Below are 23,988 nucleotides of genomic sequence, written 5' to 3'. Positions count from 1 at the left end.
TTGACTCTCTTTTTCACCAACTCTCAACATGAAAGTTCTCCTCCAATCAGAAGTCTCCCCTCTGTCTTCACACCTCTTCTAATATTTCCAGCCTGTGTGGCTCAGAGTTCGTGTCATTTCCACACATACACAACATACCATCCTTCCCACTACCAATTCGAAGCCCCACAATCCTGCAAAGGTCCCCAACCCAGCCAACCTCCTCCACAAGGCCTTCCTTGGCTGTGCCAGGACGCAGGAAGCTCTCCCTCACCGTACTCAAAATTGACCATCATCTGCTCTGTTCATCTGACTTGCCTTGAAAATCAGTTTCTTTGAGAACTAGTAAATATTAATTAATATTTGTTTATGGTTTTCTTTTATAACCATATAATATCCCTAAGCTAAAGTGATCTTAACTGCAGTTAACACACTGCTTAAAAATCATTGTTTTTCCTTTGCTTCTTTCTAAAGAGAAAATGTAAGAATGTGTACATTCTTACAACAAATGGAAAAGATAACAAGATAGTAAGACTGATTTCCTAAGAACCAAACTGAAATCTTAAAAACACATTTTACAGAAATGATCTATAAATTTTTATATAAATTATATATAAAAGATAACTCACTGAAGAAAAGTCAATAGTTTAATATTATTTAGAAATAATTTTATTTTTGTACTACCTTTGACAAGAATTCATTCCAAATTATCATACAATACAAAGTAATTAAGTCTTTATCTAGACACACAAAAAGTGAAGCTTTCCGTGTCTTTACATCGTTGCTGCTGCTGCTGCTGCTGCTGCTAAGTCACTTCAGTCATGTCCGACTCTGTGCGACCCCATAGACGGCCTCCTACCAGGCTCCTCTGTCCCTGGGATTCTCCAGGCAAGAACACTGGAGTGGGTTGCCATTTCCTTCTCCAATGCATGAAAGTGAAAAGTGAAAGTGAGGTCGCTCAGTCGTGTGCGACTCTTCGGACCCCATGGACTGCAGCCTACCAGGCTCCTCCGTCCATGGGATTTTCCAGGGAAGAGTACTGGAGTGGGGTGCCATTGCCTTCTCCGTTTACATCGTTAATAGACAATAAAAATGAAATGCTTTTGGCGCCCTCTTGTGGTCAAAGTATAAAAATATAAAACAAAAACCCCCCAATACATACTTAAAATGGATATTCTGTAATTTCAAGCCATTCTGGTTTTTCTCACAAAGCTTTATTATTTATTCTGTATTAATAAAATATCAACCATTAACGGGCAGAAACTGCTAGTTTTATTTTCTGGTTTAAAGCGAAAAAAAAAAGAATGAATCTGAGACACAAGAAACTACTCCTCACTGCTTAAAGTGAAATCGTTCAGTCGTGTCCGACTCTTACCGACCCCATGGACTGTAGCCCACCACGCTCCTCCATCCATGGGATTTTCCAGGCAAGAGTACTGGAGTGGGTTGCCATTTCCTTCTCCAGAGGATCTTCCCAACCCAGGGATCGAACCCAGGTCTCCCACATTGTAAGCAAGACGCTTTACCGTCTGAGCCACCAGGGAACTTAAAACAAAGATGATACCAAAAAAAAAAAAAAACCCACAAACTTTTCTCCTTGACATCAGTTCAATGTTATATTATTTACTATAGTAAATATGAAACAGACTTTTGGCAAGCTATGTTCTTCTTACCCTAATTAAAAGCATTCTCTATCCCCATTGCTAACTTTTTTTAAAAAACAAGGCCAGGAAGGCTAAATTTTATGAATGTTAAAGTGGACCCACTAGCATTCAGAAAGAAATTAAAGTAGAACCACACCTACACAGTAAAGGAAAATAAAGGAAAAATGAGTTAGAAGTCAAATGTAAAAAAAAAAAATTTAATAATAAATTGATTAAAACAAAATATAAACAACTATGTAAGCACTGTCAGAATAAGGAGATATTTCTACATATAAAAGTAATGGACTGTTCCAGTAAGTATGAAGAACTTAATTGGTCTAGGCAGTATACTAAAAATAGAAAGAAATAGTGATTAAAATATAAACAAAAATGTTTTTTCAAGAGTCAAAAAAAAAAAAAGGAAATACCCAAGGAGCAAAACCAATATGGAAACAGCTGCAAATGGAGATGACGCCATAAAGGACCATGCACAGACAGTAGAGCATGAAGTTCCAACACACTTCCAATAGCAGTTCCAATGGAGCGCAGACGAGAAGCAGTATCACAAAAGACAATGGCCGACAGGAATAACAAAAAGAACAGCTTCCATCTACACAGAGCCTTCTATGCTGGCACTGTTCAAGCGCTTTATATTAACTTTTTATATTTACTCTTCACAACAATCCTAAGAGGTAAATGCTCTTACTTTTTCTATTTTAAAGAAAAGGAAACCAAAGAACAACACAATTGAGTGATTCACCCAAAGTCACTAAGGGGAAAGTCAAGTTTTTCAACCCAAACCCTATGTCACAAGAATCACACTGTTTCACTGTTTGACTTTTGAACGTCTATTACTCCATTCTGTCCGTAGATATAGGTCAGCTTTAGACTGAACAAAAATGTGGATTAATCATTGACTATGTTTAGTCCATTATTTGAGTAAAATAAAAATTACATATGGTTAGTAACACAGGGAAAATTACATGCCCCCTATGCTACTGGAGAAATACAAATTAAAACAAGACAAAGGCAGTTATCAAATTTGGTAAAACCTACATATGACACCCATACTATCTTTGGTATGCCAAATCACTTTTGAATCTTATCTGATGAGTAAACATTTATGAACATCCTCAGGCAATGCTGCCTACCAGCCAAAAAATTCCGTTTTGGTAATGTCTTTGTGGAATGTTTGATGTTTTATTGAATTCTGCCTTTAAATGAAAATCAGAAAAATGAAACTGTTGATTCAACTGATCAACTTTAGGCTTACATCTAAATTAATCAAATATATACTCAGTTACGAAGGAAAATTAAAATTAAAAACATAAAATATGGGAAACACAGTTTTAGAAGACTATCTTAAAAAACTTCTGAGATTTTATTAATTTTTTTAGCTCTCCAAATGCAGCATCCCTTATCAGTCTACTTGTCTGACTTTTGATTATTCAAGTTTAAACACTGAGAAAAGGATTCAGAACAAAATACAGGAAATTCATGCAAAATTTTCATCTATCCAATTGGCAGAAATTATTTCAGTGATCACTTCCCATGCTACCAAGGAAAAAAATATATAGGAAATTTTAAGTTAAAAATTAAAAAAATATAAAACTGACTTTGCAATATGAATCTAAATTTATAAACAACAAGAAAAAGGATAAATATACACAGAAATAATATACCAAAATGTTTAACAGTAGTTATCTCTGAGTTATAGCTTACTATTATGTGTATGGGACTTTTTTTATAACTCTCAACTTTTCCTGAATGAATATGGATTAGTGTTATAATCAGAAAAACACATTATGAAAGCTACTCTGAAAGAATTTTAAGTCAAAGGAAAAAGGAACATTCAACTCAAAGAACAAAGAAACATGCAGAACTTCACCGAATCATTCAGTTTGATTTTCCAACTGATTTGTCAACCTATTAAACATAAATCTTCGTGGGTTCACCTGGCTAAAGTCCAAATTCCTCAGTACATAATGTCCTCTTCACTGGAGCCTCAGCCCAACTTTCCAGTCTCTTCCCACCAAACTCCTTGGGGAACAGCCCAGAATCGTCCCACCCAGGCACCTTCATGTCTGTCACATTCACGCTTTGTGAATCCAGTTAGGTCTGTACCATCTTCCTCCCCCGGTGGATTATAGACGCTGCAGACACATGGCAAGCACATCTTCCTCCGTAGGCCATGGTGCCTAGCACACGGCCTCATCAATAAGAGGAGTGACCACAGATCTAGTAAATTTGACTACTGGACTCGGCCACAAATAAAACTTGCAGCAAAAATATGGCATTTCCAAAATTACATAAACTTTCTAAGAAATGATTATCTCCAGAAACTGAAGACCAACTACCAGATAATCTCATTAAACAATACCATAACCCCTTCCTTATCAAATAATACCATTAAATATCACTGCTGCTGCTGCTGCTAAGTCGCTTCAGTCGTGTCCGACTCTGTGCGACCCCAGAGACGGCAGCCCACCAGGCTCCTCTGTCCACGGGATTTTCCAGGCAAAAGTACTGGAGTGGGGTGCCATTGCCTTCTCCGTTAAATATCACAAACCCCTTTAAAAAGAGAAACTTCTAAAGGCCTACATTAAGGTGACATTATGGGTAATTCTGTTTTTTGAAATTTCCACTACTACGATGAAATATTTTTATACATAATACCAATTTTTAACGACTTTGATAGGTATTCACTTGGGAATCAGATCTAGGTTTCAGAATCCACATTATTTTCCAGCGATGTGCCAACTCACCTCATAGCCGTGACCCTGTGGATGAGCGTCTCTGTTTGCTCCGACAAGTCTGACGGAAGCAGCAGCTCCACTGGCTGCAGGCACAGGATCCGAGTTTCGAGCTCTGAACGGGAAGCGGAGTCCTGGAAACTGTCGAACACAACCTCACCTGTGGCGGGCTGTACTCCCTAAAGACAAAAAAAAGCAGGCACAGAAAATATATTTTTCCCCATTGTAACTACGGCACAGTATTAATACACATGGAAATAGTAAAGACGATACTCATGAGTGTGTACTTGAATTTCTAAAGTGTTTGAAAACCTGTCTGCTTTCCAAGACTCTTACATAAGAAGTCAGATTCACCAATATTTAAACTACGCTAGATGGGACTATAGACATCCTGAGTCCAGCCAAATCCTGGATATAAAACACAGGATGAAGCGACAATGACAAGTCACCAAACCCTCCTGGGCCTCAGGGCCCTCCTCTGTAAGTGGGAATCAACCAGGTTACTTCCCTCACAAAGCTATTGTGAGGGTCAAATCAGAAAACAAATGAACACTTTGTAAGCTGTAAAGCGCTGTACATATAGTAGCTGTTATTGCTAAAAGTAATCAGTGATATGCTCCTAGTACCCTGGCCACCAGAGGAGAAGTAAGTTACTATTTTGTTATATAAAGTGAATAAATAAAAAATGCATTTTTTGCAAAAGACAAAATCGAATATAACAAACTCTGACTAAACCCCATGTGTACTGTCTATCCAGGGAAATAACTATGAGAACTGAAAGCCACTTGCATCACCCCAAGCCAATAACAGCAAAGAAAACCTGGAAAAGATTACAGTTTGGAAAAGAAGAAAAAAATTAAGTCATTTACTCATAGGTCGAGAGGCGATATAGTGGTGGAGGCAAGATTCACATGGTCTGACTCCAAAAGTCACACACCTATTCATTACTGATAATTAAGAAAGGCACGGGGTCAGTTACAGACTGCATGAGCGAACAGGAGGAAAAATAACCTCGCTACACTCAAACACGGCTGGTGGAAAGTCAACTGACACAACGTCTTCGAAAAACAGCCTGGCATTTTCTAGGAAAGTTGAAAGCATCCTGTAAAAGTATCCTGTAACTCAGCAATTCCTCCCCTGAGTTAAGAAACTCAGGCACATGCGTATCAGAAGCCACGCATTAATACAAAAATGTCTATAGTGTATACTTTGTATAAGCAGAAACTGGGAGGAATCCACTTGTCCCTTAGTGGAAGAATGAATAAACTGTAAAATGAAATACAGCGTGGCAACAAAAGAACTACTAAGGTAACACATGCAAATAAATCTCTTGTACAAAATGGTAAACAAGCACGACCCCAAAGGAGTAAACACAACATATTTATATTAATATACTGCTTAAGGTGGCAAAATTCGATCAAAAAGCGAGGGAATTATTATCTTAAAATCTGGATTATGGTTACCTCTGGAGGCAAGGGGCCCTTCTGTGAATGGCGTTATATTTTTTAAGCTGGGGGGCTGTCTCACATTACATTGGTAATTTTTGATTTATGCATTTTTCTTTTTTTTTTTAATCACTCATTCTTGGCTCAAGGAAGTTCCTTAATTCTAGCCCATAGGGCTTCTCTAGTGGCCAGATAACTGAACTGTAAGTACATGAGCATACATACTACTCCCAATCTACAACCCAATCTACAGTTGGGTTTATCTCCCAATCTACAACCAAACTTGTACAAAAGCTACTTCCAGAAGTTCAAGTAATAAAGGTATTGGCCAAATTCCTCTTTGCTTTTTTAAGCAGAGAAATGGTCTATATTATAAAACCTGCAACGTCTGCTACTCCATGTGATATGAGACACTGATAAGCCCACAGGCAGCCTATAGATAGAGCGTCTGATTGTATTGGCGCTACAACAGTAAAGCCTTTGATTTCAGACTAACTACCAGTATCCAAAGGATGACTCCTAGGTAGACTGGGGAACATGTGACACTCATCACAACAGGGAAACACCCAGCAGGAGCAGCGTTCAGGAAGATGAGCTCCATTTCAGCCACACTGAATTTGAGGGCCTCATCCAGTGAAGAGCTGGACATGCACATGGAATTCTGCTCAGTGTTTCTGGCAGCCTAGGTGGGAGGGGAGTTTGAGAGACAATGGACATGGCTGAGGCTCTCTACTGTCCACTGGAAATGATCACAACATAGCTATACCCCGATGCAGAATACAAAGTTAAAAAAAAAAAGTCCCAAGAAAATGACTGAGATGGAAACTATCAATTCTCCTTTCTTTCACATGCCAGTTCACACACTGTGTTCACTTTGGCAAGATGCCAAACAGTATTTCTAAAGCACAAAATAGGAGTTGTATACACAATCAGCTCTGCTCCTTAGACTAAGTTCCAGGTAAGTATAAAATAGCACATTACATCTGTTAAAACTTAAAAGCAAATAACTTTACTATTTGTAGATGGGTTCAATTGCCTGCAGCTAGATAAAAAGTGCTTCTCAAGGATTAAAAAAAAAAAATTATTGAGAGTCCCCAATAGTAACGCTAATTCCCAGAGAGAATGGCTTATTGTTAAGCAAACATGAAAGTTAGTACCAAGTTATGCAGCCAAAATGAGGTATCAAAAGGTATTTTGGAGACATTTGGGCTCTAAGAATTTTTACTGATGTTGTAGCTGGTTGCAAAAGTTCAAAAATATAAAGAGAATGGGTTATTACTTAGGCAAGGAGTCCTGCTTCTGCTTAACAGAACAGTGGAGTCTAACAATAGTTCCAAGAGGCCCTTAAGTCTAAGATTTTAAGCAGAGTCCAAATAGGTCTCTAAATGGGCAAATCTGCTCATAAACTGCCAGAAGGCAAGATCAATAAAACTATGATTCACAAACTATACTCACCTGGAAGACTGGTTATAAATATTCCTCATGTTTATTAAAAATGGAGTTTTGAATTGGCCAGTTATAACCCTTAACTACCCTTTTCTCTAAAACTAGACATGACAAACTCATAATTGTTTGCCTTTAACTCCAAATCTAGAGGAAATTTGTAAAACCCTTTGTTATCCACGTATGTGTTGACGTAAATGTTTTATTCTGCTATCTGAACACTGTTTGCATACATGCCTATCACAGTGTCTATCTTCAGCCCTAAACTACTAGAGCACATGGACAGAAGACGACCTGGATCCCTCCAAAGCACAGAGTGCCAAACAGTCATGCAAGAAAATTTACATTTCAACATATAAAATTAGGAGGGAAATGTTTTTCTAGTACAAGTACTTGAAGACACAACTCATCAGATAGCCTCATTATAAACCATACATTATTACTCATATTTAAAGATACCATGAACGTATCATTCGCTCTTCACCTACAAAGTACTTACCACAATTCCAATGGAAACGCTCCCCCTTTTTTTGTCTTTAACGTTTTCTTTGTTTTCACAAATGCACAGAAGATAGCTGGTAGAAGTATCAGTCATTACCTCATCGACATTTACAGCATCATCCAGCTTGACTAGAGGATTCACATGTAATAATTATTAAGGAAAAACAAATGCTACATTCCCATGAGCTTTTCCTCCTTAAAACAGTAGTTTATTTTCCTGGATATTTTTGCTCTATACAAAATCTTCCATACAGCATTCATTCTTCTGATTTACTCTGATTATAGTTACAATGCTGTATCTTCCCTAAGATATAAGATTCATGAGAACAGACAACTATTATCCTCTCACTTCCAAAAGGCCTGGAATATACCTCAGATCCTATGGAAGCCCAAACATAATCCTTGAATCCTTAACAATCCCATAAAGTTTAATTCCACAAATCAAAGCATGAATACACTAAAATAGTGTAAATTACTTCCCCTACTAAAGTGCCTAACAGCTCTAAGACATAACAAGAGAATTTTTTTAAAAACGTGAGAAAACCAAAAAAGAAAACAGAAACATACTTGTGTGTGTGTGTGTGTGTGTAATGAGTCCATTAAATGAATTCTCAGGAATGAAAGCTGTTTTTGGACATAGTCAGTCTGGGAACATCCACTTTGGGCATCAGCTGATAAGAGAGTAAAAGAGAAGCGGGAAGGGGTGCTGTTTTAGAAGCAGGCTTTAAGAAAGAGACTCAAGTTTGGGCAAAAGAAACAACAGAATTACCAAGTTCTTACAGCCTGATCAGCTTAGAACGATACAGAGTTGTTAACAGTTTGGGGTCCATTCTGAGTGATAACTGTTCCCTATTCATGGTATTAACAGAACAAAACAGCTTTCAGAATGTGGGTAGAAGCTACGTAGGACTCTAAATAAGCAGATCTAAATAAGCATATCTGTAATAAAAATAACAGAAATACTACTGTCACAGAGTGTCATTTAAGACTTTATCCCTACATTCTGAGAGACCTGATCCCATCCCACAGTAAACAAAGCGCTTCCTTATCATATTTTATATGTAATTATTCAGTTTTTTAAGTTGACAAAATTTTATGACTCTGCTGTTAAAATCATGTGGCTTCAAGTAACTCATTGAACTGATAAATGACCAAAAACTGGGGACAGTCACTGTATATACTGAAGATTCTTACAAAGTGAGAAACTTACAATCCATTTTCAAAAGTAGTAAAATTCTTGTGACACTGACAATTAATGAAAATGACCTACTATAATCTTTTATAAGCAGTTAACTGTGCGTTAACTTTGTAGTTTTCACATTGTGAAGTTAGTAAGTTATTTTGTAGGTCTCACTGAGGAAGATGTACAGGAGTTTGTAAGCCCAAGCAACTAGCCACTAAGGACACAGGCCTGGGGAAGATGTAATTTCACATCAGTTGCTGACTTGCTGTCATCATTTACCAGGCTCTCTTTTTTTCTCTTAAAATATGATGACCTCTTCTTTAACTGTGGCATTTGAAAAATGCCTCTTTCTAGCCAAAAACCAACCCTTCTCTCTTCAGTTATCATACTAATCAAAGGTCCAAGTAACCATACTGCCTCATCTCATCAAAAACGTACCCAGTTTGCAATGGACATGTACAGACTGCTCTATCTAAAATGGATAACCAACGAGGACCTATTGTATAGTACCCCTGGAACTCAGCTCAGTGTTCTGTAGCAGCCAGGTTTGGGGGAGAATGAACACGTGTATGTATGTGGCTAAGTCCTTGGCTGTTCACCTGAAACTACCACAACACTGTTAATCAGCTTTATCCCCATACAAAATACAAAGTTTATTTTTTAAAAAGTACCCAATCGAAGAACAGTTTTAAAAAATGTTATTTAAAACAAAGGCCTTGTAACATTTAAGAAAAAAATTCCTACTCAAAAAGGATATCTTCTCCAATAAGTGTAGATTTTGTATAAAGAGCAGTCAGTTTCCGGGAAAAGAGTGAGCTTTTGTTGTCCCCAATGGCCTTTAAAGCAGCTGTTTCAGTTTGCTTCACAACTCCCACCTTCAACAAAAGTAATAAACACTGCATGTTAAATACGATGGAAAATTTGTTAAGACGACATTATTTCTAGAGTTTAGAAGTCTAATTCTGAAACATTTAAAATAACAAACTAGTCCACAATGTCCAGATGTAGGACTTAAGTTTAAGTAATAAGTTAACATAAGGACCTTACAAGTGTGGATAAATCACTAAGAAACACTCCAACACACAGTTGAAAAAATTTTTTACCCTAAATATCTAATATGTTAAAAACTCATGAAAATTAAGTGCTAGTAATTATGACAAACTTTAATTTCTCAAAAATGCCCAATTCCAAAACCAATTTCAGCCTCCCACATTAGAAACGCCTCCCTCTCCAGAAGAGACTTCAACCCCCTTTTCGCACAAATTGAAGCCAGAGCTGACCTTATATCCTTTGGCCACAAGGCGGCGTACATGAACAAACAGTCGGTGAGTAGGTATGCTTGCTGTCATAAAGTTGTGATCTAAATGGCAATAGATATTGAGCTCGCGCGCTGCAATCTAAAAAAATAAAAAATAAAAAAATATATCAGTAAGTTTCTATTTAAAGATTCCCTGTGTGGTGTTTGTACACTTTGTTAAAAATCCATCAAGGTATATATTTAGGATTTGTGCACAGGACTGAAGCGACTTAGCAGCACAGCAGCAGCAGCTATCTATGTGGTACGTCAATACAATGTTTAAAAGACATTCCCTGCGCAGAAGCCTATGGTTTCACCTTTTTTTTTTAACAGTGTCCATGGCCTAAACTAAAGGCCAACATCTATATCTATGAAAAACTTAGAAAAATATGATACGTTTTCTTTTATGTCCTTATTAGCGATTATCACGGAGAACGCAATGGCATCCCACTCCAGTACTCCTGCCTGGAAAATCCCATGGACGGAGGAGCCTGGAAGGCTGCAGTCCATGGGGTAGCTGAGGGTCGGACACGACTGAGAGACTTCACTTTCACTTTTCACTTTCATGCATTGGAGAAGGAAATAGCAACCCACTCCAGTGTTCTTGCCTGGAGAATCCCAGGGACAGGGGAGCCTGGTGGGCTGCTGTCTATGGGGTCGCACAGAGTTGGACAGACTGAAGTGACTTAGCAGCAGCAGCAGCAGTGATTATCAGGGATTAGCGAAGTGGCTTAGTCGTGTCTGATTCTTTGCGACCCCATGGACTATAGCCTACCAGGCTCCTCAGTCAAAACCTTAAAGTGCTAAACTTTTCCCTGTGCAAAACAGAGAGCATGAGAGTGTAATGGAATAAGAATCTATTACTTAGCACATGCAAATAATTGAAAATTAGGAGATATGAAAGAAGCACAAGCTGGAATCAAGATTGCCGGGAGAAATATCAATAACCTCAGATATGCAGATGACACCACCCTTATGGCAGAAAGTGAAGAGGAACTAAAAAGCCTCTTGATGAAAGTGAAAGAGGAGAGTGAAAAAGTTGGCTTAAAGCTCAACATTCAGAAAATGAAGATCATGGCATCCGGTCCCATCACTTCATGGCAAATAGATGGGGAAACAGTGGAAACAGTGTCAGACTTTATTTTTTGGGGCTCCAAAATCACTGCAGATGGTGACTTCAACCATGAAATTAAAAGACGCTTACTCCTTGGAAGGAAAGTTATGACCAACCTAGATAGCATATTGAAAAGCAGAGACATTACTTTGCCAACAAAGGTCCGTCTAGTCAAGGCTATGGTTTTTCCTGTGGTCATGTATGGATGTGAGAGTTGGACTGTGAAGAAGGCTGAACGCTGAAGAATTGATGGTTTTGAACTGTGGTGTTGGAGAAGACTCTTGAGAGTCCCTTGGACTGCAAGGAGATCCAACCAGTCCATTCTGAAGGAGATCAGCCCTGGGATTTCTTTGGAAGGAATGATGCTAAAGCTGAAACTCCAGTACTTTGGCCACCTCATGCCAAGAGTTGACTTATTGGAAAAGACTCTGATGCTGGGAGGGATTGGGAGCAGGAGGAGAAGGGGACAACAGAGGATGAGATGGCTGGATGGCATCACTGACTCGATGGATGTGAGTCTGGGTGAACTCCGGGAGTTGGCGATGGACAGGGAGGCCTGGCGTGCTGTGATTCATGGGGTCGCAGAGTCGGACACGACTGAGCGACTGAACTGAACTGAACTGACACAGTACACACAAATGATAAACCTCCCTGGACAGAGGGCATCTTTGAGAAAGTGAAAAGAAAACCCCATGGTCTGGTTAGCTAATCAATGACACACGAGTGTTAGGAATGTGGAAACATGTAGCACCACCTGATTCCCTACTTTTTTCTAAGAAGCATCATGGCAGACTTTGCTGGTGGTCCAGTGGGTGAGGTCCTCCTGCCAACGCAGGGGACCTGGGTTGATCCCTGGTCTGGGAAGATTCCACATGCCATGGGGCAGCTATGCCCGTGCACCACAACTACTGAGCCTGCGCTCTAGGGCCCAGAGGTCACAACTACTGAGTCCGCGTGCTGCAGCCACTGAAGCCTGCTTGCCAAGAGCCCATGCTCCACTGCAAGAAGAAGCTTTTGCATCTCAACGAAGAGCAACACAACTTAGACTAAGACAGCAAAATGACTCATATTCAGAGACCTGTAAGACTTCACACACCTGTTGGTAGGCTAGCAGAGTTAATGTGCTCATCCTTTGAGATTTAACTATGTTCCTGACTAAGAAAATTCATAAAGTAAAGGTAAGGAGAATTTCATACGTCTCAGTTTTTTTTTTGGTGTGAGTCTTCATTAGGAATACTCACATGACTATGATTCATTCACTATTTGGTTCATCCACAATCAACTTTTGATGGATGAAAGACACTAGGTAAGCACCACGGAGAATAAGTATGAACATTCCCATCAGAACCACTCACTTCCTTCTCCACAAATTTAGCATCCACCAAGCTTGCTTCTGTTTATATATAGTATTTACTTCAAATGAAAGCTTTAAATAGGGCTTCCCTGGTGGCTCAGGGGTAAAGAATCCATCTGCAATTCAGGAGACCCCTTTTCAATTTCTGGGTTGGGAAGATCCGCTGGAGAAGGGATAGGCTACCCACTCCAGTATTCTTGGGCTTCCCTGGAGGCTCAATTGGTAAAGAATCTGCCTGCAATGCAGGAGACCTGGATCCGATCCCTGGGTTGGGAAGATCCCCTGGAGAAGGGCACAGCTACCCACTCCAGTATTCTGGCCTGGAGAATTCCATTGACTCTATAGTCCATAGGGTCGCAAAAAGTCGGACACGATTGAGCAACTTTCATTTTACTTAAATGAAAGCATTTTTAAAAGGCAACTGATTATATTAGCTTTTTCATAAGGTCAGAAAGCGAAAAAAAAAAAAAAAAAAACACTGGAAAATATTAAAGGCTGGACAAGAAAATCATGAAATAATGCCTATGAAAATAACTTACCTCTGCATCTTCCCCAAAGAATCTATACTTATATCCACATTCCACACACAAAATCGCATCTTTCTGCTGCTGCTTCATTTCTAAGTATTGTAATTCTAAGGGTGTGTAGATGCTTTTAGTCCGTTTGTTAGATGGTTTAGAATCAGAAGTTTTCTGTAGGTTTTCATAACTCTTTTGTGATGGTCCCAAATGGCTGAATGTCTTGTCCTGGCAACCGAAAGATTTTTATAGTTTAAAAAGTATTAACCATAATAATAGTTCGAGAGAGAAAGAGAGAATGTAAATTTGGCACAAAGCTAATAATTGGTGAATCCAGGTGAAAGGTTTACAGGAGTATATTGTACATTTAGGCAAATTTTCTTGCACGTTTGGAATTCTTTGAAAGTAAATGACTTTAAAAAATTGAGCCAAACTAAACTATTACTTAATGTCTTAAACAAATTGTGAAAGCCTAAAATAAAACAATTTCTTTTTTTTTTTTTTGGCCAGTTCATGAATCTGGAATTTGCAGAAAGGGGTGTAAACTTCTAAAATCAAATACAAAATTGTGTTGGTCTGAGTATTCTTCTGAGTAAAGAATTCACAGTTTCATTAGATTTAAATGACTCAAAAAAAAAAAGTAAAGAACTATTTCTTTAATTCAGTAGCTCTCAACCATGGCTACACATTAAAATGAGAGCTTTTAAATGACCAAGTCCAGTTTTTCATGAACACCAAATAAACATGATTCTGATAAAGGGTTCTGATTATTGATTTTTTGGGGGGGGGAAGTTCTGTTCTCCAGGTGATTCTTTTGTTTTAACTGACATATAGTTGACACACAACATCATGTTAGTTCCAGGTGTGCAACATGGTGATCTGACAATCAAATACATTATGAAATGATCAGAACTCCAGTAACCAATTGTCACCATACAAAATTATTACAGTAAGGTGATCTCATTTAAAGCTGGGCTTCACCACTAATTCTGAATTATAGATTTCAATGATGGATCAAGAGTTAAATTCCCTGATTTTGCAATGGTGAAAAACACTGATAGTCACAAAACAGTAGAAGAAGTAAGGAACCCATGTATTTAGTTAACTTTTCTATTTACTGTATCAGCCAAGCTTTCAACTAAAAACCTCAAAACATCTATTTCTATAAATTATTTACCATGATTTTCTAGACTAATCATGGAAACTATAAGGAGGACTATAAGAAAAGTACTTCTATTAATTATTAATAAAGAATTCCCCCCAAATTAGTGACTCCTAACCTAGGCTGTATATCAGAATCAGCTGGGAGGTTTTATTTTGTGTTGTTTTAATAAAACCAATCTATCCTGCCTTAATAGTAAATCAGAATCTCCAGGAATTAAAAAAAAATCTAAGAAGCAGAAGCTCCCTCAGCTGATTTAGATGATCAGCCAGGTTTGGGAACCCCTGCCCCGGGTAAACCCACAGAACTTAATGGCACTTGAGAACCCACCATTTTAAGTAACTGGATATCCATCCATATAAGAGTCACATACCTTTTGGCTAGTTTGGGATTTGGAATCTTCAGAAGAAACAGCATTCTTTGCACGTAGAAGATCAATATCCTCAAAATCAGTACATTTTGGCAGAACTGCAAACTTCTGAAGAGGTTCTGTCTGGACTCTATTTTGAGGAAGGGCAGAATCGCAGCAGAATTCTTTCAGTTTTTCCAGAGACTTTAAAACAGTCCTGGTCCTCAGATGTTTCTTGGGCTCTTAGCAGATCAGATGAAAATATAACAATAGTATTTTGTGTCATTATGTCAATTCATAATCAGCATAGGATTTTTACAGAAGGAGCTTCTCATTTAAGGCAAGAATCTAACTATAATGTGATAAAGGAGCACAGAAGACTCTTGACTAGGGAAACTGAAGAGCTCCATAGGGAACTCCTAAAGATACTGAAACCAGGAATTCACCAGGGGAACCCGAAAACCAAGCCCCAGGACACTTACCTTCCTGCCTCCATAGCTTGCTCATGCAATTCTCCCTGAAATGCCCTGGACCCCAATTTCCACATGTCAAATTGTACTGACTTTATCAAGACCGATCTCAAAACTACTTTTTCCAAGAAACTCTGCTAATTCTCCCAGTTAATAGTCATATTCTCTTTCCTCTGTGTTCCAGTAACAAAACCACATCTTTCTACAGCCCATATCACACGCTGCCAATTAGTTGTTATTAAGAAGCAAGCAATCCATAAAATAAGGAATACTATTCACATATTGGGTATTTATAATAATACATGCCAGAGTACATTTTTTTGCCCCTAAGAGCAATAAAATTCAGCAGTTACTTTTAAATATAAAGAAATGGGACTGCATTTATCATCTCTTACCTTTCCCATTAAGCAAAATACTCTGAGGACAAGAGTTATGCTTCACTTATTTCTAAAAGTTTAAATTGTCTCATATTCATATCCAAACCTCTTTTTAGGTATATACTTTATCCTGTCTGTTAACCTTATAGCTAGAAAAATATATATTTGAAATCTCTTTTCAAGTGTATATATTCATCTTATTTACGATTACTCTCCCCTTTCCAGGATGTATACTTGAATCACTCTTCAAAGGTATACTGTAAGTTTTTATATTACATAAGAACTTTTCTCCTATCTATACAAAAACACTTTCCCAGGGCGGGGGTGGGGTATAAGTCTTAGAGTTGTACTTTTGTAAAAAAAAAAAAAAGTATCTGAAACTGAAGTGTTAAAAACTGAGGTGAAGGAGCCAGGGACTCTTCTGACTACTGAATATTCTGTTCTTTTCTTTACATTACTTATGTTTTAAGTAAAGTTCATATTTCAAAAATTCCATGTTATTTCCACAAACTTCAGGGTCTGTTTGGCTGGATCTACAGCAAGGCCTTAGCATGCATGTGGTTAGACTCCTTGATGGCTGACTTTCCCATTTCTCTTCCTTCCATCCTTCCCCAGCCTCCTACCCCACTCTCACTATGCCAAGAAGATTCCCTCATGAAGCTCCATCCCTGAGTTATGCACAACTCAAAAAGGCTTATATTGGTTCAGATATGATCCTGGATTGAACTGGTTTTTCTGTATAACCTCTCTGCCACCCTTCCACATCTCTTAAAATTTGTTCTTTCCTTTTTCTATGTAGTTATCTTTCATCCTTAGGCTATAATGTCTTTTATGGGTGCACCTCAGCTCAAGAGACAGCAAAGAAGATATCCCACCCTTATTCATTTATATCAAGACATTATGATTCCTGAACCATAAAATAAGGGGAAGAACTGGTACATAAGAAATGACACAAAGTTATAATTTTTTCCTACTGCTCCCAGGGCCATCATATCTTGAGCCATCTAAAAGAAAACCAGGAGGAAATATGAACATGTTTATCTGTGGGAAGAATGAAGCTTACAGAGGAAAGCCACAATCTTTCATTGCCTTTCTCCCAGATATCTAAGAGAGATCTTTACACCTTATGAGGCCCTCAAGGGAAAAAACTAAATGGAAGCCCTCTCAAATAAAAAGCCCCCAAGAGCTATAAAACCCTTATGCCTCAGAGGAGACACAGATACAGGCCCCAGTTCCTTCATTAGGCCTTGAGGAAGACTGTAACCACTGAAAAACCTGACTGGTCAAAAACTGAGTACAGTGTGTGTGTGTGTGTGCGCGTGCTCAGTCGTGTCTGACTCCTTGTAACCCCATGGACTGCAGCCTGCTGTACTCCTCTGTCCATGGAATTCTCCAGGCAAGAATATGGGAGTGGGTTGCCATTCCCTTCCCCAGAGGCTCTTCTGGACCCAGCGATCAAACCCACATCTTGTGTGTCTCCTGCACTGACAAGTGGATTCTATACCATCTGAGCCACCAAGGAAGCCCCTGAGTACAGTGTGTGTGTGAAAGTCACTCAGTCGTGTCCGACTCTTTGCGACTGTATAGTCCATGGGATTCTCCAGGCCAGAACACTGGAGTGGGTAGCCGTTCCCTTCTCCAGGGGATCTTCCCAACCCAGGGATCAAACTCAGGTCTCGTGCACTGCAGGTAAGTACAGTGTATGATGAAAATTAAAAGGAAAATGGAATTGGGAGGCCAGCAGGGGGAGCTCTCCTGCACACCCAGTGTCAATACAGATCCCAAAAGGAAGAGACTTACCTTGTATCTCCTACAGAAGTGATACTACCTTACTACTACCAGAAGGAGGAAGATTTTCTCCTAGCCTAACAACAGTTCAACCAATGAGAGACTATCACAACTCAGACAAAGAAAACCCTCTATATTCTGAACTCCCAATTTCCTCTAATCAACTTTCTGTTTGTAACAAACCCTCCTAACTTCCCCTTCTCCTTTATAAAAAGTTTTCTCTCCTTAGCTTTGCCAAACTTGCATGCTATTTGCTATAGCTGCATGTCCTGTAATCTCTGCTGCCCCCAGATAAAGCCATTTTGCTGGTAAAATAATTGAGTTGTTTTTACTGTTTTAACAGTACCCAAACAAACCTTAGCAACCTCTATATTCTGCTCCTATATTTAAAACTTCACTTATACTATCTTGTTTTCTGAAGATGCCATGAAATGAGCCATCAAACTGGCACAATATGAGATTAAAACTTCGCAGCATTATCACTAGTCTCTGAGCCCTTAAGAGGATATACCCTAGAAATAAGGCCACTGGTTGCTGTCCCAAGACGTTAAATAGACCAAAACTTTCTTGCTAAAAATCTTTCACTGAAACTAACACTTTCACTGTTTGAGCTTTAAATTCTGTGTGCCGTAAAATGGAAATACATAATAGTTACTTTCCTTAAGACTATTCTTCTAGCTTTAGGTTATGAATGATCAGGAGGAAGAAGAATTATCATATTTTAAATGAAGAATTTTAATCTAGAAGGAATCACAGACTAGATGCTAAAATATAAATATGCCATTATAAACATATTTTAAAAAATCTGTACAAGAACCTGTTTTACAGATAAAATAATTCATCATCTTAAAAAAAAGGAAAAAAAGAAAAATCTTTGTAATATTACAAACATATTTTAAGTTGGTTAAATTAAACACAATGTTCAGGTAAAACCAATCTACACTAAGTCAGGATAACAGTTATCCTGGGTCGGGGGAAGGGGTTGCAGTGGGAGGGAGCACAGAGAGATTTCTGGGAGTCCTAGTAATATAGCTTGTTGATCTAAGAGACAGTTACAGAGGTGACTTCAGTTTGTGAAATTTATCAAGCTTATAATTCTCTACATATCTTAAACATCTATAAAGAATTAAAAACAACAACAAATCCATGTTCATAGATCTCAGGGTGTCAAGAACTGTCTGGAAAAACAACCTACAGCCAATGTTTTAGAGTGTTTAAGCTGGAAATACAATATTTAAACTTACACAGATAAAAAATAATATACAAGTCAAGCAGGATGAGGTCTTAAAAAGAAAAATAAACAAATTTAAGAGCCAGTTTCAAATCTTGTCTAACAGTAGAAACCCAGGTAAGCAATAGAACTTTCTCTTAATTTAAAAAACTTATTTTTTAATCTCAGTGCCTTTGTTTTAAATATTCATTCCCAACTGAGGCATGTTGTTTTAAACTTCTAAAGGTGATTTTTTTTTAATAGTATAAAATAAAAATGGAAAGTTCATTTGACAAAATTTTTTACCTTCTATAATAAGTATAGTCATTAGACAATACAAAAATGGGAATTTGGGGAATGGTATATTTAATTCCATGGAAAAATTTGATTTTTTTCATTAAAGCTAAGTAGCTTTATCCTCAGCCATTAAAAAAAAAAAAGAAAGAATGCCATTAGCAGCAACATGGGTGGTTACATTATCATACTGATGAAGAAAGTCAGAAAAAGACAAATATCATATGATATCACTTATATGTGGAATCTAAAATATGGTACAAATGAATTTATTTACAAAAAAAGAAACAAGACTCACAGACATAGATACAAACTTATGGTTACCAAAGGAGAGGTGGGTTGGATAAATTAGGAGTTTCGGAGTAGCAGATATAAACTACTATATATATAAATAGTATATACTAAAAATATAATATTATATATATAAAATAGATAAATAACAAGGACCTACTGTATAGCAACGCAACTATACTCAACATTATATAATAACCTATAAGGGAAAGAAATCTGAAATATATATAGGTATATACATATATATATATATATATAGCTGAATCATTTTGCTGTACACCAAAATCTAGCAATCTAAATCAACTACCCTTTGATTTAAAACATTTTACTTAAAAATTTTGATTAAGTAGCTTTAACTTTAGGATATTAGTGTGTAATAATTATAAATACTGGTTGATATCTTTTATAAAATGGTTCAAGGATAACCTGGCAATTATATGAATTTAAGGCAAATTTCAATTTGAACTTTCTGGGTACAGTTTAAAGGCATAATATCTGATACATTTTCCAGGTCCTTTTTTTAATTGTATATTATTTTTATATACTCTAGCTATATTTTCTTGTATCCTTAACTGATTTTGTAAAGTCCAAATTTATATAGTATTAAGATAATGGATATCTGTATTTCTCAAAATGCTTTTGAGACAGAGTTCTACACTATGTTTATCTGTAATTAATATTAATAACAAAAAGCAAGTCTGAATTTGGGGAGATTTTATTTATCAAAGTAGCCAGACATACATATACCACTGAACTGTACACTTTAAAATGGCTAAGATATAAATTTAACCATATAAAATAAAAGTTTTGGTTAAAATTTAACTAAATTCTGTTACGAAATAACATAAAATTAAATCACAAGAAGATGAACAACAAGAAATTAAATCAAAAAACTTTTGAAAGCGGTACAACAGACAAAAAGGTCACATACTGTATGATTCTATTTATATGAAATGTTCAGAATAGGCAAATCTATAGACAAAAATAGATCTGTGCTTACTTAGGTCTGAAGGGGTGCTGTTGGGGGAAAATGGGAAGTGATTGCTAACAGGTACCGAGTTTCCTTTGAGGGTGATGAAAATGTTCTAAAATTGACTTTAATGAGGGCTGCACAATTCCGTGAATATACTAAAAGTTATTGAAGTGTACACGCTAAATGGGTAAATTGTATAACCTGCAATTATATCTTAATAATTCTGATATTAAAAAAAAAAATGAGGTGGAGTAATCACCCTGGTGAAAACTCTTTCTTCTTCCTGAGAGCAATGTTTACCAAGTAACAAAGGTTTTATATCATAATATTCCAAGTCTGATGCCCCATTTCTATCTCATCTCTCCTGGGTGCCAGGGTAAGTCAGTGAAGTGTGGTAACCCTCATAACTCACATATCACCCATCTCTTCTTCTATAAAAGGAGAAAAACAAGGGTTGTTAGGAAGAGAAAAATAACTACAAAAAACCTCCAGAACAAAGGCAGGCAAACAGACGTTGCTCATTAACAGCTTGAAGATTTTACTGAAAAACTAAATAGATCAGTTCTATGCAGAGTAATGAAGCAAAGAAAAGTAGAGAGCTCTGGAAAAGGCAAATTCTGTCAAGTCATGCCTCCTGTCACGCCCATTCAGGCAGGAGGAGGAAAAGGGTATCATCAGACCTATCCTTCACTTTAATCATGCATCTCCATTTCTACAGTTATTTCATACATAAATTCAAATTTTACTTCTTAATCCACCAAACTGAAACTTTTCTTTTTTGCTTTTGACTCATTTTCTTTGGGCTTCCCCGGTGGCTCAGATGGTTTAGAATCTGCCGGCAATGCGGGAGACCTGGGTTCAATCTCTGGAAAGATTCCCTGGAGAAGGGAATGGCTACCTACTCTAGTATTCTTGCCTGGAGAATTCCATGGTCAGAGGGGCCTGGCAGGCTACAGCCCATGGGGTCATAAAGAGTCGGACACAACTGAGTGACTTTCACTTCACTTCACTTCATTTTCTTTACCTAATTTCGTGAGAATAATGAAGAAAGGATTCTCTGATCTCTCCTATCATAAACTGTCTGAGGCCAATTAACTAAAGAAAAATTTGCTCAACTATCTGTATCCAATACCTCCACTAGAAGTCCAGGAGCTCAGGAATGGTGGTTTTACCCAAAATCTTTTCATATACAGAAGAAACAGCTCCATGATTAAAAAGGACAGGATAGATCTACATGTCCTAACACTGAATATTGTTCAAAATGCTCTAAGAGGGGGAAAAAAGTTGCAAATTAGTATATATAGTATATTACAATTTACGAAATATTATTCGTTAACTAATTTGTGTATACGTTTATACATATAGATGTGCATAAGTAGAAAAATCTGGAAGAATATACAGGATCTCCAAAAATCAGCAGTAGGCCTTACTGAAAGAAAGACTATGAGGTCTTTGTCTACCTTCTACGTTTCTGAATTGTTTGAAAATTTTATAACAAGAATGTTTTACTTTTATAATCAAGACCAAAATTTGCTAAAGGGAATAAAAGAGAAAATTCAAAGAACTACAGCCAAATTGCAGAACTCCAGCTTTTACCCCTACTTCTCCAACCTTCTACCCACACACCACCACTTAAGAAGGTGCCAGTCTACTCAAGCACAATGGAAGCCTTTCTCCACAAAGGAAACAAATGGCCCAATTCTCCTATAGCCTCCTCCACCCTCAGGAGAACACAAGAATATCAGAGCCATGACTTGTGAGAACGAAGAAAAACTGCCCCAGAACTCACCAGAGTTTCCAGACATTAAAGAATCACTTTCTTCTTCCTTTTCTTGGACTTTCCTGGCTTTCTTTTTAACAGGCCCATCACTCTCCAGTGCTTTCTTTTTACTTCTGTCAATTTCTGTAACCTTTGTTAGAAAAGGATGTGTCATCCTCTAATCTCAAAATTTGATGTACACAAAATAATTTAAACTTTACTCCTGAATGACAGTAGGTTCTTGCCATCCACCCTTCATAGAATTGTCTACTTAGAGCTATGGGTGAACTGTTCTACCATCATCAAAGATAAGCTGGAGGTCAGGTCATGAGCCTCGGCATCTCAAGCAGTCCTAGAATTAGAACCAAGGCTGCTACTTTTCTTCACTTAATCAGCCTTGCCCTAGCTCAGATTATGAATCACACTACTTACCTATGTTAAATAGAGTACCTTCAAGAAAAAAACTAATATTTAGATAATTAAAGAATGGTATCATTTTTGAAATGTTAATTGCAATTTAACTGTTTCATGTTCAAGCTTGGCTTATGTTTTACCACTGAAGATGCCACAAGATTATGGACTGTATGCTGGCAGAAAAACTGTCAAAAACTTAGGTCCTTCACCAAATGACCTCTAAACAGTAGATGTAAAATAAAATCTTGGTGAATTCATGGAAATGCACACTATGGTCAAAAAACAAAGACAGGAGAGATACAATCCTCTACAGAAGAAATATAAATGAAGGGAACAAAATTTTGAAGCAGCCAAGCTGTCACCTGCTTTAAAACCTGGACGGTTACTTAAAAGCCAATCTACAACTCCCTTCCACATTTTCAGTTTGAGAAATGCTGTACCAGGGAGCCCCAATGAGGGCTCACCCTTAGGTTTTCCTTTGTGGCAGTGTTCCTGGTCAAAAACAAAACTATTTTACTCAAAGGATAGCAAGCAACAGGAAGGACCCTACGACTAGCACATCTGTATTGTCTCAAGAAACTTTATCCACTCATATCGTGTATCAGACTTTATAATCTGAACCACAAGGGGTAGGTACAGTCACCAGGGAACCGCACATAAGTCATGACTTTTACTGGTAATCGCCCGAAACATTGAGCAAGGCTGTTGCAACCCTAAAAACTGGAGATTTAACGCCAGTTTTCATCCAGTCACCTAACTAAACAAATAAAAATGAACAAGGCTCTTCTTCAACCCTCAATTCAGGGGGGAAAAAAAGGCAGGGCGGGGCGGGCGGGTAGAATGGAGATTAAAAGAGGTATCCTCTGACCCTATTCATCAGAATGGGAGTCAGGAGACCTGAGTTTCTGTCTCAGGGCTGCCATTAAGAGTTGGTGTGACCCTAACCTCAAAATTAATACCTCAAATGTAAGGGTGAAGTGAAAGTCGCTCAGTCGTGTCCGACTCTTTGCGACCCCATGGACTGCTCCATGGAATTCTCCAGGCCACAACACTGGAGTGGGTACCCTTTCCCTTCTCCAGGGGATCTTCCCAACCCAGGAATCGAACCCAGGCAGCATTGCAGGAAGATTCTTTACCAGCTGAGCCACAAGGGAACCCCTTGTTAGAATGGCACCTAGGATGGAGGCGGGCCTACCTCTTCCTACCGCCTCCTTCCGGAGTCCTGTCCCTTTCCCGTCTGGCCCAGTCACCTCGCCGATTCTCGCGCACAGTCCCCGCCTCATCCCGCCCCACCCACAAGCTCTGCCTCCGCCCATCTGGCCCCGCCCCCTCTCCCCAATGGCCCCGTCCCGATCTGGACCGAACCCACCACGTGTGGCTGCAACTGCGGCGGGAGCGTGGACGCTAGGGGCGCCTCGGAGTCAGAGTCAGGGTCCGCCTTCTCGGCTGCACCCGCTGGGGATGCGGTGGATTTCAGGCTTCCCGTAGACTGGAAGAATCTGCTCAAAACAGCCTGCCTTGCAGACGCTGGGTTGGCGGGAGCGGCGCCGCCGGAGGCCGGCTTCCGGCGCGGCATCGCAAGGCCGGGAGTCAACAACCCGAGAGCCGGGCCGAGCCGGGAGCGCGGGCCCGCGGCCGCAGTTCCCGGGGTGTCTGCGGGCGCGAGCACGT

General features: G+C 38.5%; 1 protein-coding gene across 3 annotated transcripts in view; it reads right to left on the bottom strand.

The window, feature by feature from the left end:
• The window catches only part of MSH3 (mutS homolog 3), a 182,650-nt gene extending 158,664 nt beyond the window's left edge, over positions 1-23,986 (bottom strand). The window contains exons 1-8 of one of the 3 annotated variants that reach the window (XM_070793979.1): positions 23,687-23,986; positions 21,934-22,054; positions 14,766-14,983; positions 13,252-13,458; positions 10,228-10,344; positions 9,705-9,822; positions 7,763-7,908; positions 4,388-4,554 (exon numbers count right to left, since the gene is read on the bottom strand). In XM_070793979.1, coding sequence (XP_070650080.1) covers positions 4,388-4,554; positions 7,763-7,908; positions 9,705-9,822; positions 10,228-10,344; positions 13,252-13,458; positions 14,766-14,983; positions 21,934-22,054; positions 23,687-23,893 — 1,301 coding nt within the window. In that variant the 5' untranslated portion in view covers positions 23,894-23,986. Of the gene's footprint in view, positions 1-4,387; positions 4,555-7,762; positions 7,909-9,704; positions 9,823-10,227; positions 10,345-13,251; positions 13,459-14,765; positions 14,984-21,933; positions 22,055-23,512; positions 23,604-23,686 lie in introns of those variants that run through there. The other 2 variants (XM_070793980.1, XM_070793981.1) reach the window with 2 other exon arrangements.
• Between the last annotated feature and the right edge of the window lie 2 nt (positions 23,987-23,988).

This window comes from Bos indicus, chromosome 7, assembly GCF_029378745.1.
Source record: "Bos indicus isolate NIAB-ARS_2022 breed Sahiwal x Tharparkar chromosome 7, NIAB-ARS_B.indTharparkar_mat_pri_1.0, whole genome shotgun sequence".
NCBI lineage: Eukaryota > Metazoa > Chordata > Mammalia > Artiodactyla > Bovidae > Bos > Bos indicus.
The sequence above is the reverse complement of the archived record's forward strand: the minus strand, read 5'-3'. Positions and strand labels throughout refer to the sequence as shown.